At 38.6% G+C, this 15371-nt stretch overlaps 2 protein-coding genes across 2 annotated transcripts; one reads left to right on the plus strand and one right to left on the minus strand.

Moving 5' to 3' along the window:
- Nucleotides 1–2954: 2954 nt before the first annotated feature.
- On the minus strand, nt 2955–6385 carry LOC114240299 (juvenile hormone esterase). The gene is made up of 3 exons (XM_028170775.2): nt 6132–6385; nt 4707–5977; nt 2955–3175 (listed from the first exon to the last, which is right to left on the minus strand). The coding sequence occupies exons 1-3, from the start codon at nt 6315–6317 to the stop codon at nt 3007–3009; spliced, it is 1626 nt and encodes a 541-aa protein (XP_028026576.2). The 5' UTR covers nt 6318–6385; the 3' UTR covers nt 2955–3006.
- Nucleotides 6386–8362: 1977 nt separating this feature from the next.
- On the plus strand, nt 8363–14518 carry LOC114240383 (dynein axonemal intermediate chain 2). Its single transcript, XM_089740382.1, has 7 exons — nt 8363–8754; nt 9226–9373; nt 10173–10916; nt 11121–11299; nt 12404–12536; nt 13198–13302; nt 14309–14518. Exons 1-7 carry the CDS (start codon nt 8558–8560, stop codon nt 14495–14497), a joined length of 1695 nt encoding a protein of 564 aa, XP_089596508.1. The 5' UTR covers nt 8363–8557; the 3' UTR covers nt 14498–14518.
- Nucleotides 14519–15371: the final 853 nt, after the last annotated feature.

The raw sequence follows: 15371 nt of genomic DNA on the forward strand, positions 1-15371 counted from the left end.
ATAATAATAATAAACCTTCCTCAAAGCGCAACAGCTCTTCCCGAGTTATTGTTCAAGTTTCACCTTAATAGGAAAAATGACACGTCTGAGCAGTAAGATTAAAAACTAGAGTAGTAATTATGCTTGTAAAGATGGATCAACTAAAGTGGACTTGGAAGGGTTATTTATTTCGAAGTACCTAAAAAAATTGGCAACATTATCAATGGTACCCTAGAGACCATAAAAGATATAGAGAAAGACAAAAGATGCGATGGGAGGATAAGCTAAAGTTATCAACGGGTCCCAACTAGTGGAAGGTTGCTGACGATAGACAGCAATAGAAGATGTTAGGCGAGGCTAATGTCAAAAGCTACACTGAACTGAAAGACTTTCTGTAAAAACACACAAAAATTAAATAAAACATTTTAAAAGTTCAGGATAAAAGGCCCATTGATTGATTGATTGATTGATGAGTCCTTTCATCCTTTTGTAATTTCAGTTTGTTAAACACCGTGCTTGTATTATATTATATTTGAATCATTGAAAAACAACAAAACTATTAGTGTTAATATTATTGCTCTGCATAGACAGGCGAGCTCATGGAACATCTAGCGTCCGGTGGTGATCAGGGCCAACAGACAACATATCGTAGGTGTCGCGACACATCCTGACAAAGGAGGTCCAAGTCACGCAGCTCATGACCATTTGCGATGAAGATATACTGTTGGAACCCCCTGCCCCACCTGGGGGCCTTGAACAAACAAACAATAGATTACAAACTATAAATTACTTAGAAAGTAACCCCACACCATCAAACCTGTGCTTAAAGCACAAAACAACGTTCGTACTACCTAAAGATAACAAAGACAACGAGAACGCTTAACTGAACAAAATGGAAAATTTCATAACATTTATTTCTGTCCTCATTATATCAAGGAAAAGCTTTTGTGTTTGTTTTTATATTTCTCTTTTTTCGAAATGTGCTCAACAATGGTGCATTATGACGAGCCGGACGCAATCAGGCACCAACCTCTGCACCACCGAATACTCTGCGACCACTTTTTTATTTGCCCCTGTATACATTGCGGCGACGAATTTAAAACATAAAATATTATTCTAAGAGAATCAGCCTTGTACGTCAAAATAAAACAATAAATGTATCAAAAATAGAATGAAGCGATGGCGCGTTACAATTCATTGTTTTCATCGTCTGAAAATTGTGTTTTGTTTCACAGTTTCGATATTTTCTCGTCCCCGTGTGTTCACCGCTGAGCGGACGATCCTCATTAAACAACAGATATTTTTTAACTGCTCTTAGAACGAATTCTGACAGTAATGTTGAAAGTGGGTCGCCTATTGTATGAGAGTTTGCAGGTGCCAAATTGGATGCACCTAAGCTCTGTATAAGCCGTATAGCTTTTGGTCTCGCTATTTATTATTAAGGAATTTCGGGTGGGTGAATTTCAGAGGAATATTGCTTTGAATTCATGTTTAATGTGGTATAGTATAATTAGTTGGGAATAGGATAGGTAAGCGGAACAATCATTTGCGCTTCTAAGAAATACTGAAAGATAAAACAAAATAAAGTACTTAAGAATCTAAAAGAATAAATTTCACTCAATTCGTTGAATCTCCATAAACTAGGCTACATTCGGCTAACTGAAAAGCCACGAATAATATTAACATACAAAAATTGTATTACCTCCTATATGCAGTAGACAGATCTATTCTGAATCCAGACTCCTCCAGCGACCACCTACGACTTCTCTAACATACGTCAATAGTCAGTAGTAGACATTAAACATGTGTTTTCTCATCCTTTTTAAGCTTTGCCTTAATTAAAACTACTTTAGCGGTTTCATGGTCACGGATGACTGCCTGGCTTGTAACTGAGACTGGCGGAAACAGTAGAAAATACTAAACTTTACTCTCCGGTCTATCTACCCTGCTCTACAATCTCTATTTCGCAGGGAAATCCCTATCATTCCTAAGGACAGCTGACGACGGGTTGCAGGACAGAACAGAGAGCCAGCCGTAAACTATGATCCCAAACAAAATACAATATTAATACATAATTACAGCGGCTGTGATGTTTCCAATACTATTTATTATTCATTTCATTCCTTATCGGTTGTTTTGGTTCACCTCAATTTATTACACAGAGATATTTTAAAATAAATTGTGCGTTATTTTTATCAGCAATGTAAATCACATTCTTAATAATAATTGTTAATCACGTTTAAAAATAAACTGATAAAAAATTATTATCACTTCAAATTACTCCACTTTTGTTTGCTAGGCATGTCGATAGCCCGTTGGGTTGGGCACCATTATACTGGCTAGATTTGAAGGATCAGGAGCTTTTATCCTGATAAAATGGAGACTTCGGATTCATGATTAAAGAAGAAAACTACCTTTTCAAAAACGACTACGGCTAAATATAAAATTCATCAATTACATACAGGAGGAATACGAACCATTACATATCATAAAATGAATAAATAATCGAAAGATTTAACTCTAAAGAAATTTTTAATGTAATTTTTACACAAGTCCAAAATTATAAACATATTTCACTTACAAAATAGAGGAAAAGTAATTACTGAGCTTGCAAATAATTCATTGTCCAATAAACAATGTAAGCGGGGTCGCATTGTAATCAGCACCGCCAAAAACCTTCCATACTTATAATGACGCCGCCATAAAAAGCCGGCCAAAGACTTTTACGACAATACCCTCGTAAATTCCTCTTGCAAAATTCTTACACTTATGAATTTTAATATTTATTACATTCATTGTATGTATGCCTACGTCGGCGGCCTCTCTGTGGTTAATACTATGTACATATTAATACGTTTATGCTTGACGTGGCGGTCACACATAAACCGCCCGTGATTCAAACTTACAAAACTGACCTTGCTAAACGGGTATTAGAATTAGAAGAATGGATAAGTAGTCGTAATAATTCGAACAGCTGCGCCCAACAAATTTTATTATTCAACAAAACCTAACAAAAAATAACGTTAGTTAATTTTTTCTACGATATTTTTTATAAAGATCGTGCCAGAAATCAAATGAGTTGTGCTTGAATGATGTAATTGTAAATTCCTTATCGATAACGAGAGTTTTCGTAAAACTTTGATTCGTCGGATACCATTTTATGGGTAAAAGGTCTGTCTTCTCCGGTGTTGGATCTCTGGAAAAAAAAAATCATACATGAAATTACAATATTATAACATTAATGTTGAATTAGTCATCAGTCCAAAAGTCTCTTGTTCGAGAGACAGCTAAATTAAAATCAGCGCAAGAGTTCAACTGTTCCCATCGGCAAAATTCTTATTGTAACAGCACTGCAAACAGTGACTGCTGACCGTGACGCTCATGAGTACGTGTACTCGCTACACTTTTCTGTTTTTATGAATAAGATACCGAGTATTATAATGTTTGTTCTCACCCCTCAAGGTGAATGGTAATACAGTATCATAATTATATGCGATGACTCTGTAACATCAGAAGGCCAACAACTGGTTTATCGATCCGTGTAGATGATAATGTAGAATTGGTAAAAATGGAACGTATGAAAAGAGAGTGAAACGGAGCGTTAAGGTGAGGGAGAGAAAACAGTAAGAAAGAGAAAAGAAAATGACGGACAGAATGACAGAGAAAAGGAAGATGGCGAAGACGGATAAATGAAAAAGGCACAAAAAGAGTGTCAATTAATTTTTAATTAATATAATAAAGAAGATTTGGAAAAGAAGAGTTAAAGTGTAACAGTGGAATATTTTTATTTTATGTGACACGATCCCAAATCTACAGTAATAAAATTTGTCATTAAATAAAACAATAAACCCACTGCACTAACTTATTAAAGTAGTTAAATAACTATAATTAAAAGAACTGATTAAAATCAAGCTCTGTGATATCTGTTTAATATGCAACATTGTATATATCCTCTGTGGTTTGTTAATTGTCCTTCGCATTCACGGGATATTTTACTCCGAACATATAAAAGTCAAACACACCAATTCCACAATATCTATAATGAGTACAATGTTATAATATAATATAAATTAAAAAGAGTAAACAAAACTAGACACTATAAGATACCAATTGAAACTAAAATTACGTTTTTACAATAAATCGACGCGCGCGAAACTCGTAGCATGACGTCACGGGACACCTGCGCGTTCGGGAACTCCGATCGCGACCGATGACGCCCGAGTGCAGCGAATGTTGCACGCTACAAATATACTGTAGCATAATTAAAACTTGAATCTCAGCAGAAGCATTACAGACAAGGACGGTTAAATTACACACAAATACTTTTTACTTATTTGCTTGTGCAATGAATTGATTACAAATAAATGAAATTTCATTACAGAATACAATGTATCATTGCTGATTTATCTTCTTTTTTTTTGCAGATACCAACCACATTTAAAAATATATTAATTATAACTTAGTCACCTCTGACAACTAATTATTAGTTGAATCTGATAATAATATATCTTATACCTGAAAAGCTATTTAAGAGTGAAGAGTGTGTCAATAATTAGAAGAACACACGCCCGAAAAATATTACCCTCCATGGTAAAAAGAGAAACTTTATGCCAACAGAAGATTTCAATGAATATTCGCCAAAATTTTAAAAAAATAATTAAATTTGAAGTCTTCGCACCCACATTACTTTAATAAAATGAATTTTTAAGAGAGGAAAAAAGACTTACCCAAATTTAGCGAAATTAGTCCACATCGTCGTCATTCTGTCAATGATTTTACCCTCAAATAAAGTTGGTACTGGAAAAATACTGAACAAATACATAAGATCATCAGCGTGGGACGCCCCTGGTTCCGCCCAAAATCCTGAGATCAATTTGACAAAGTTCCTCCATCCATCATATCGAAAATAATAATTATAGACTGGCAGATCATTATTCTGCAAGAGTAGTTTTGTCTCAGCAAAAGCTGGATACAAGAAAAACGGATCAGCATGGTACTTCAAAAACTTCAAAATACTCTCCATTGAATTTGAATCCTCGCTCATGTACATCTTGTGCAATTTCTGACAAACTTCTTTCTTGAGTTCAGCTGGAATCCGTAAATTTCTTGGTAAACCGATTTCAAATTTAAAACGCGTAAGAGTAGAAGAGTCCTCTAGGCCTGAAAAATAGTAGCCTTCATTGTCATTGACTCCTAAAATCACTGGTACTTTGTTGTATTCACCTCTGGTAAAAATATCGAATGGCGATTCTAGAAGAAATGGCTCCACACCAGGGTGTGATTTTTCAATACAGGGAGAATTAATTAGCTGAGCTGCTGCTACTTGACTTTCTAGTAATGGGACGGGCGCGCCCACAATACTTTCTATGGTGTGGTTCATATGAATGTCATAAAGTTGATACGGATCCATGGTTTTATATCCTAAGACTTCAGCTACTCTGCTAGCATATTTAATTGGTTCGAATTCGACAGCCCATGGTGATATCGACGACCCACTTTGGAGGATAGCCTTATGGAAAAGACCTTTAGAAGCTGGTGAAACGATATGTAAAGAAACAGACGCAGCACCGGCGCTTTCTCCGAAAATCGTCACATTGTCGGGATCGCCACCAAAAACTTTGATATTTCGTTGAACCCACTTCAGTGCTGCAACCTGATCTTTCAATCCTGCATTTCCTGGAGCATCTTTGATTCCGAGACACAAAAACCCAGTTACGGCTACTCGGTAGTTAAAGGTCACTAAGACAATATTCTTACGGACCAGGTAATCTGGGCCAAATAGAAGTCTCGACGATGATCCTTCACGGAATCCACCTCCATGGATGAAAACTTTCACCGGTAAAAGTGTATCGACTTCTGAGTAAAGTGGATGGAAAATATTTATAATGAGGCAATCCTCTTGGCCCCAAACAAAGTTGTCAGCAAATTTTTGTGGACACCTCACGTGCTCATTTACAGCATTTAACACACCATCCCATTCCGGCTCTAGGCCTGCTGCCTGCAACGTGAACACTCAGATATAAATCATTCAAAACTTGTAAAGTGATTAAAATATAAAGGATATTAATCGAAAGTGCTTAACAATTGTTCAGTTTGTCGAATGCAAAACTCAATCGTTCACATTGTAATTATCTATAAATTAATAACAAGACCTTGAACCTGTGTCTACGTCGAACAGTAGCATAAGGTATCCCAAAATATTGAACATGCGACCCGTCCGGGGCAACCTGCCCGCTGACGAGCCGATGGTTACTCAGTCTCACTGCCGGAGTCGGTTGCCGCACCAGCCTTCCCGCCCAAAGACTCCACAGCACGACCCACTTTATTGACACGCACATCACAACTCCACATAGCACTACAATCACTCACAGCTACTGCTCGACTGGTTTCTTCACATTATCTTACTAATAATTTACTATCGTGAAGGACAACGCCAGATAAGTTTTTGTTGTGTTTCTTTATACGTGCGCTTCTTATTAATCGAATGTTCGCATAATCACAACAACTAAGGATTCGTCACTCTGGTGTTTCTATAGTAAATGGTAATTATTACAGTTAGTTTTGTTCGAGTTTTATGTAAAATGTACCGTAGCTAGGTACACTCAAACTTTATTTATATTAATTTTCAAATAGGAGTTTGGTATTTAAGAGTTTCTTTGGTGGATCGCAAGGAAATCGGAAATTCAATCACACACCCCAAAGCTTGTGAAGCAGTATATAGGAATCGAATACGAATTGAACAAAGACATAAGATAGGCAAGGTCCAGCTCTACGTCAAAACTTTCAGGATCTGAACGCGCAGAACGCCGCAGCACTGAACGAATGGCACATAAAATCCCAAATTTAAGGTCGACCTGAACAATATTAAACACATTTGTCGAGTAGCAGATAGCTGGTAATAGTACCAACGTTGTAATTTTGGCTGACGATTCCAATTATTATAATCGTAAAATGAATTTTAAATTGTTCCTGATGAAAATTTAATAGTTTTATAATGATTCGGTTTTTACTGTAGCAGTAATAATAATTATCAGAATTGCTTAAAAATTGGGACAGCAGATACAGTTGTTGCAAAAATTCAGTAGAAAAAGATTTATGAAATTTAAACTTAACTTTGGACGATAAATATGATAAGGTAATATGATAGGCTAGTGAGAAACGGGGTAGTTGTGGTTACGGGCTGACTATGACAAATCAAAATTAACAGACAATACTGACTACATTCGTGTTCGTGTAGGTAAGACGCCTGGCGCAGTGGCGCTTAGTGGCCCGCCCTAGCTTGGCAAGCAATACAAACGTATCTAGTCAATTTATTCAGGGAAGAAGAAATAGTGTGATAGCTGTGTGATAATTAAGGTACCAAGGATTAAGGACCATCACACTAGGTGGACAGGAGCTGTCAACTAGAGATCTAGTGATGTAGTCACCAATATCGACACGTGTTCACTCACGTAGAATGATTGTTAAATAATCTGTATATTAACAGTTTCTCAATACTAATTAATTAAAACATTACGAGTACGCAATTCAATCAGACTAATATAATTACGGGAGTCAAATTGTCTGTGCCGGTGCGCAGTTCCATTACCCCTGTAACTATAATAATAAAAGAGTATACTGGTGGTAGGACCTCTTGTGAGTTCGCACGGGTAGGTACCACCGCCCCGCCTATGTCTGACGTGAAGCAGTAATGCGTTTCGGTTTAAAAGGTGGGGGAGCCGTTGTAACTATACTGAGACCTTAGAACTTATATCTCAAGGTGTGTGACGCATTTACGTTGTAGATGTCTATGGGTTTCAGTAACCACTTAACACCAGGTGGGCTGTGAGCTCGTCCACACATTTAGGCAAAAAAAAAAGAAAAAAGTTTCACGTCACCCGCATTATCGCATAACTAAAATATTGTTACGGTTTAATGGTTAATACCAATGGTTACTCGAGCCCGTAAACCTCATAGATAGATATGAGGCAAGACATACGTTTTATAACTGCTTCGCGGTAGAGATCAGTAGGACGGTGCACCATTCTTCCTATTCGTACACTCTGGACAGAGTGGTCGTGGTCATGCATCAGTCGGATACGACCTGCTCAGGACTCTCGTGGGAAATTAGTGCAGTGGTTTCCCGTTGCCTTCTGCACCAGCATTTTAGGGGGTATTTGATCCCCAAGGTTTCTGACGCCTCTTCCGTACAGGTTGTCCTGACAGGTGTGTATGGTTATACCGCCATTGCTCGGTCGCCATTGCCCCGTTCGTTCTCTAGCAGGGAGCACCACGGCAACCTGTTGGTCGCCGCCGCCATCCGGCGCGTGCAGGTGGGGTTGACAATAGGGCCGGTGAAGGTAGCATTCCGATCTCCCCTTACTCCCCAATTGCACCATTAGTGGCAGCCAAATTTTGTGAACACTAGAGATTTGGTGTTCAATGACTCGCTAGTTAATAAAACCTTTATGGTAAAAAGAAAAACGTCGAATAATGACAATAAATAAAAAATCTATCAAACTTTTATCCATTTATCTTCTGACATCTATACAGCAGTTTTGTAAATTTTGTTATTTTATAAGTAATATTTTATTTTGCTATGGATATTTCGTATCAGTATTCTAAGAAACGATGCCGTTTCGGTGGTCAGCCTCAGTTCTGCGAGCAGGGCCCGGAGATGTGCGACAGCATTGCCACGAACGTCGTCGAGCACAAGAACTTCATCCTGCGGAACCCCGTGCACCAGCCTACGCAGCACACTCCTTTCTATTCTGAAAACAACGCTAATACCATCAGGTAGTCTTTCTAGTCTTAGCAACATTTCATTTTAACCAGACGTCGGTAGTTATCCGTGTTCCAAGTGTTCCCTACGCTCGACTTCATCGCTGTGACTTGAAAATTCAATTTTTACTTATTGCCAGATATCTGAATAATGACATTCTGCAGACTTAATAATAATAAAACGTATAGCAATAAAACAACTTTATGTAAAATACATACATCAAGTGCTCTCCTCGCAGATCTCATGACTGCTTACAAATGGTTACGACGCGACCATCATTCAATAGTTATCTACCATGAGTGCTCGTTGGACTTAGCGTTGGAACTTGTCAATTGACTTCAGCTTCCACTTAGCAACAAGTGACTCACAAACAGTAAACATAACAACAGTACAGGGGCACGTAAATGAGCGCTGCTGAGTCATGGGCACATATATGAGCACTACTGAGTCAGGGACATTAATTTAAGCGCTCTGTGACATTGTAGAACGGACTACAGCTCATCAGGAGCGAACCACGCGGAAGGTGGGTGGCCCAAAGACGTCAGCGTCATCGATCCCGAAGCCACACAGCGGTACCGACGTAAAGTTGAAAAAGATGACAACTACATCAACTGCGTCATGTCCACTGCTCCGGTAGGTATACGAGAAAGAAATAAGTCGCCAATGGAATCAATAAAATTCAAAGTATAAGCCGTTTTTAGCAACCATATTTATTCTAAATTACCTGACGCCTCAATTCTTCGTCATCGCTAAAAATATGAAATTTGTTGAAACGATTCGCTGAATTCTACTGAATACCGCGATGATCCTCAGGCAAAAAACGTGACCTGCAAGGAATATTTCATGCTATTTATCGTAAACAAAGAGTTTGTTTGAAGTTGTTGTGGTCTAACTCATAAGAATATCAAGCAATGTCACAACTCTGTTGTTCATGTCCTGTAAGGGGATACTTTATTTTTCTAAGTAAATACAGACTTGACAAGTGTTAAAAAAAATTATATTATATTATGTATTGTAAAAAAGCCGCAAGTACATCAATCATATCTTTTGGTTTGAAAGGTGACAGTCAACTCTGATACAATACTGTTTTAACTGACCTGTGTCTCAAGGTTGGTGGTTGTATTCATGATCTAGTGATGGACACGTGGCATGGCGTTCCGATTATTGGAACTTCAACTTCAGAACAGGTGGACGAGTTGATGTCGGGCAATAGAGTACGAAAAACGAATAAAATACGAAAGAATATCTGTTATTGTACAATGCTCTGTTATTTTTCTTGTAGACCAAGACCTCTAATATCCCGTCACACAGTTGTCACGGACAGTAATTACTAAACCAAAGCGGCAATAACGAGAAAACATCACAACATCCACAAACAAAACACGTTCTCTACGATATATTATAATCATAGCTCTGTATTTGTATTATGTAGGAGATGGATCATTACGTGCTCCAAAACAACGCCATCGACATGTACCGAACGTACTATGCAGAAATGCCATCTATGCCAGAACTGGAACGCATCAGCTGTCGCACTGTGAACGTGTATCGCGACGGTGATGGAACGGAAGCGACGCGACCGGTCAGCTCCATATGCTGGCAGCCTGATGGCGGCCAACGCTTCGCAGTCACCTACATCGACGTGGACTTCAACCGCAACGCGCGAGCGCCCATTGTCTCTTACATTTGGAACTTGGAGAACGCGAATCAACCAGAAGTGACGTTCACACCACCTTGCCCGCTCTTAGATTTGATATATAATCCTCGTGATCAAAACCTTATGGCTGGTGGTTTGGTCAATGGACAGGTCGGCGTGTGGGACGCACGAAAAGGCGGCGATCCAACTCTCACATGTCCACCGCATGTTGCCCATCGAGATCTTGTGCGAAACGTCATATTCATTAACTCTAAATCGGGATTAGAATTCTTCTCTGGAGGATCAGACGGGGCCTGTAAGTGGTGGGACATCCGAAACATGAGTGAGCCTGTGGAAGAGATGATTTTAGATGCAGTGAAGTCTTCATTTGACATTCAAACGATGGCTAAAGCTAACGGTGTGACAGCATTAGAATTTGAGCCCACTATGCCGACGCGCTTCATGGCTGGAACTGAAAACGGACTTATCATCGGAGGCAACCGTAAAGGAAAGACACCGTTAGAGAAAATACCTCTTAAGGTACAGTACCTATAAATATGAATGACCCTAAAAATCTCCCATTGTTTTCGGTCTATTAAAACACCAAACTGTACTGTAACTATTATCAAAGTATTTTATATTAGAAGGAATAGTCAAACAGATCTACACATTTAGACAGATCATAAGAGATCCAAATATCCGAGAATTCGACATTGGTAGTGAAATTTCAAAATTGTATTTCAGATGGAAGCGCACCTGGGTCCCATCTGGTCCCTGGAGCGTAATCCGGGATTTTTGAAAAATTTTCTAACCGTTGGAGATTGGACAGCACGAATTTGGAGCGAGGACTGTCGCGAATCTCCCGTACTATGGTCTCCTCTACATCGGCACAAGATCACTGCTGGTACTTGGAGTCCAACTAGGTATATGGATATTTTTATTTAGAGTTTCTTTTACGATCGATACGAATACGAGAGTCTATACGATCCCAAGCTACACTAGGTACTAATCAGCTACCTGAGTTCATTGATATCACATCCCAAGCAATTTAATAATACAAAGTCGAAGTTTCCATGGCATTAGAAGGGCGGCCCCTCCTAAGCTACAAACTGGAATCGAAACATCGTAGCAGAATTTTGTAGGACTGGGATACAATCCACTATTTTTTTATTGCCTTTTTAAGCAAACGAGCATATGGCCTACCTGAGGGTAAGTGGTCACCGTCGTTCACCGACGTCAGCCACGCCAGGCGCACAGCCAAGTCGCTGCCTACTATTGAATACTCTCCCTAAGGCGTGTTTGAAGGAGAACATGTCACGTGACTCAAAACATTCCAGTAATAAAAGAGGAATACGTAAATACCGTATACATTATATTATACGTTATATTATGTTTTTAACACATATAAAATGTATAACATGTTTTAAAATATAGTATACATAACATGTTTATGAAACATATTAAAATTTAGGTTAAGGATAACAACTATGTCCGATAACTACTTATAAAATCAGATACCATGTGACTTGCCCTTTTGAGCTAATGCCATCTACACATACGAGTAATGCTCTTACATATTTTCCTACTTTTTTTTATTATTATTATTATTATTATTGTATTCCATTTTCGAGCCGATGAATTGCCAATGCTATGTACGCCATTGTTGTCACATGCATCAGGCCACAAATTAAATCGTTGAAATTTATTTTCAATGTTAGAGGTTTGTGATGTGGCAGTACTTATTTAAATAAATAAATACTTTACTCCATAATTCCAAATCCCCCAATTCCTGTGTAAAGTAGCACTACCATGCCTATTTCTGCTGCAAATCAACCTTTTGTTCATATTTGTAGAATAGGACAGCCGCCATCGATAGGACTTCCTGTAATTGGAATGGGCCAGTGGAATTGAGATTTCAGTCTATATGGATGAATATGAGCAGTGGTATGCTGGGTGGAGTGTCTAGCTAGATGGGCTTGCTTAAAATACAACTATGTAGATTGATAATTTGCGAACTCTGTTTCTAGATCCTCATTGATGCTGCTGGCTCAGTGGAACGGCACGCTAGCGACGTGGGACCTATTGCGGCGTCAGCATGAGCCCGTACTCACTATGCACGTCTGTGATGAACCGCTTTTGAGGCTCAAAACTCATGAAAGGGTTGGATAATTAATCTTTTCTTTCTTTTTGTTTGTTTCTTGTTTGATTTTTTGATACTGAATCTATTGAAAGTAAGCTTTAGAAAAGAATTGTGTAGAATATTTACAAGTAGATAATATAGTAATCTATAATATAGAAGTGGTGTTTATTTCCCATATTCGCACAACTCACACGGATAGGTGGGCGCCGCCACCATCCTGCCTATTTATGCAGCAATACTTTGCCTCAACGTCATCCTTTACGTCAGCACTCCACAGATTTTAAGTTTGGGATAGAAGCTATTTCTCATGTCTCAAGTTACGTTGTGATATCCACGTTATTACGTCTAGTAACCAGCCATTGCCAGCAGGTGGACAGTGGGCTTGCCCGCTTTTCTAGCGCAAAGAAAAATGATCTTGTACTTGTCCAGCTTCAATTATTTATACGTTATATATATATTTTAGAAAGTCTTGATGTTGTAACAATAATGTATTTAGCTCTAAAACAGGAACACATTTCTAGTATAAACCAGCGATTTAACGACTTATGGCTTAAAACTAACTACGCTGCTAACAATAGTAAAAGACCGCAACGTCAGCTGACAACGTCATTGCAAGTGACGGTCGTTATGAACAAAATAGCTTTTTACCAAACTATATAGTGGCCACTGCTTTATCTTCAGGGTACGCTCGTGGCTTGCGGGAGTCAGAAGGGTAGCATTTTCATGGTGGAACTGTCGCAAACCTTGACACAGTCTGATAAAAACGATAAGACATTGCTGACAGCGGTAAGTGGAGTAGAATTCATTATCATAAGTTGTTCTTTCTTCTCTTGGAGAGAAGTAGAAGCTCGACATAACTGGCGTAGCGTTGTACGAGATGCAACTGATTGTCTTAATTGACCACGATTAGTTTTATCAAGAATACCCGACTGTGAAAATAAGAAGGTGGATAATGTCTACCAACCTGAAGTTAATACTGAGCTAATAAAAACCTGAAGCATAGATACCACGACGTGACTTCCACAGCAACCCTTTACACGAGATGTGGTCTTAATTATCCCGTTACAGCAGTCATCTTGTACTAAAAACGTGAAATAAGTAAAACTATATTAATTAACTAAGAGCAATTTACTTGTACTTCTTTTCTATTTACAATGTTGTTTGGCAAAGATTCGGACATTCATCTTGCACTACTAAATGTTCACGCAGAGCTTTGACTGTTGAGGCGCCACAGATCTGCACAATATACTAGATTTATATTATTTTAAATACGACATGAGTTCTACATCAATTTATTGCAGATGCAAATGGGGATCGTTCTGTTAAGATTAATGCAGATACCAAAATTGGAAACATTCCCACTGCAAACTATAATCATTAAGATGCTCTCACCTTAAAGGAACCGCCATCCTTGATACCATACTTTAGCAAATAATCTGACAATGATTGCGTCTACTCTTCTTGGGTCTTCAGTAAGCCTCAAGTACACGTAGACGTAGTCTGGGATCTATTGTTAACAGTTTGATATTTTACTGGTGGTAGGACCTCTTGTGAGTCTGCACGGGTAGGTACCACCACCCTGCTTATTTCTGCCGTGAACCAGTAATGCGTTTCGGTTTGAAAGGCGGAGCAGCTGTTGTTGTACTTGAGACTTTAGAACTTATATCTCAAGGTGGGTGGTGCATTCACGTCGTAGATGTATATGGGCTCCAGTAACCACTTAACACCAGGTGGGCTGTGAGCTGGTCCACCCATCAAAGCAAAAAAAATAGTTTGATATTTGTACGATTAGGTATTGGAACGGGAGAGTAAAAGGGAGCGTATTCTGGAGGCTCGCATGCGTGAGATTAGATTGAAGATGCGTCAGGCCGAGGAGGGCTCGCCGCGCGCCTCGCTCACGGAGCCCGAGGTACCCTTTGACGTCAACGCTGTCACGGCCGAGTACTTTGCAATCGTGAAGAAAGAACTAGCCGCCCTGTGAATTTATTTTATATGTGGTTTATTGTTTGTAATGATCTAGTTATTTTGATTTGTTTTTTAAGATTGAATTTGTAAGTTGTTTTGAATGAATTCTTTTTAATTTTTGCCTTTTTTTTCTCTTTAACATTATATATTCATCTCTTCTTTATATAATACAAGGCTTAAAAGAATTTAGAGCGTTTTCTAACATCGTTGCACATCTACCATTTCTATGAATTAGATAATAATGAGCGGTTGCCGTCATCCACGGACATTAGCAATACGAGAAGTACAGCCAAACTCTTTCCACTGCTTTTTGGTGTCCTCAAAAATTTTCAGAATTTCAGTGACCATATTATTTCTTTATAGTTCATATCGATTACGAAATCCTCATATGTTTATAATGTACTAATACTAATAATGAGTAATTTATGAAGAGTGTCATGACTTTCAACAATTACCGATGGAGAATGGAATTTAACAGCCTTTAGTAGCTGGGCATACTGTAAGAACCAATATAATTGCCCCGCCACTAGTAGGTAATGCAGTAGTAATACTATACTGTGTATTTAAGACATGAAGGCGACCTGCGGTCCAAGATTGATTGCTACACCAGTTAATCCTATGCAATGGAGATTTCTCTTATATCCAAAGCATAAATTAAGACATGCTCTGTTATTGACTAGCTCGGTAGCGCAGTTGTTAGCACCCCTGACTCCTGAACTGTGATCGTGGGTTCGATTCCGTCAGGATCATTCATGTTAGGGGCTTTTTTTACTCTGTTTGATATCTTTATGTTATGCATTTATTTAAAATTATATAATTTAATAAATCCGTTTCTGGTTCCCATAGCACAGGGAGCTCTAGCTTAACCATGTGTCCCCTATTATTTATTA

The sequence above is a fragment of the Bombyx mandarina genome, chromosome 04 (assembly GCF_030267445.1).
Source record: "Bombyx mandarina strain Sakado chromosome 04, ASM3026744v2".
NCBI classification, from domain to species: Eukaryota; Metazoa; Arthropoda; class Insecta; order Lepidoptera; family Bombycidae; genus Bombyx; species Bombyx mandarina.

What these genes read in the sequence shown, in the direction of transcription:
- LOC114240299 (XM_028170775.2), bottom strand. Translation starts at nt 6,317, where the DNA reads ATGTGCGTGTCAATAAAGTGGGTCGTGCTGTGGAGTCTTTGGGCGGGA. An exon ending in GACGTAGACACAGGTTCAAG is followed by an intron (nt 5,978 to 6,131) that starts GTCTTGTTATTA and finishes TTCACGTTGCAG; the next exon opens with GCAGCAGGCCTAGAGCCGGA. An exon ending in ACTAATTTCGCTAAATTTGG is followed by an intron (nt 3,176 to 4,706) that starts GTAAGTCTTTTT and finishes TTTTTTTTCCAG; the next exon opens with AGATCCAACACCGGAGAAGA.
- LOC114240383 (XM_089740382.1), top strand. Translation starts at nt 8,558, where the DNA reads ATGGATATTTCGTATCAGTATTCTAAGAAACGATGCCGTTTCGGTGGT. An exon ending in GCGTCATGTCCACTGCTCCG is followed by an intron (nt 9,374 to 10,172) that starts GTAGGTATACGA and finishes TGTATTATGTAG; the next exon opens with GAGATGGATCATTACGTGCT. An exon ending in TAGAGAAAATACCTCTTAAG is followed by an intron (nt 10,917 to 11,120) that starts GTACAGTACCTA and finishes ATTGTATTTCAG; the next exon opens with ATGGAAGCGCACCTGGGTCC.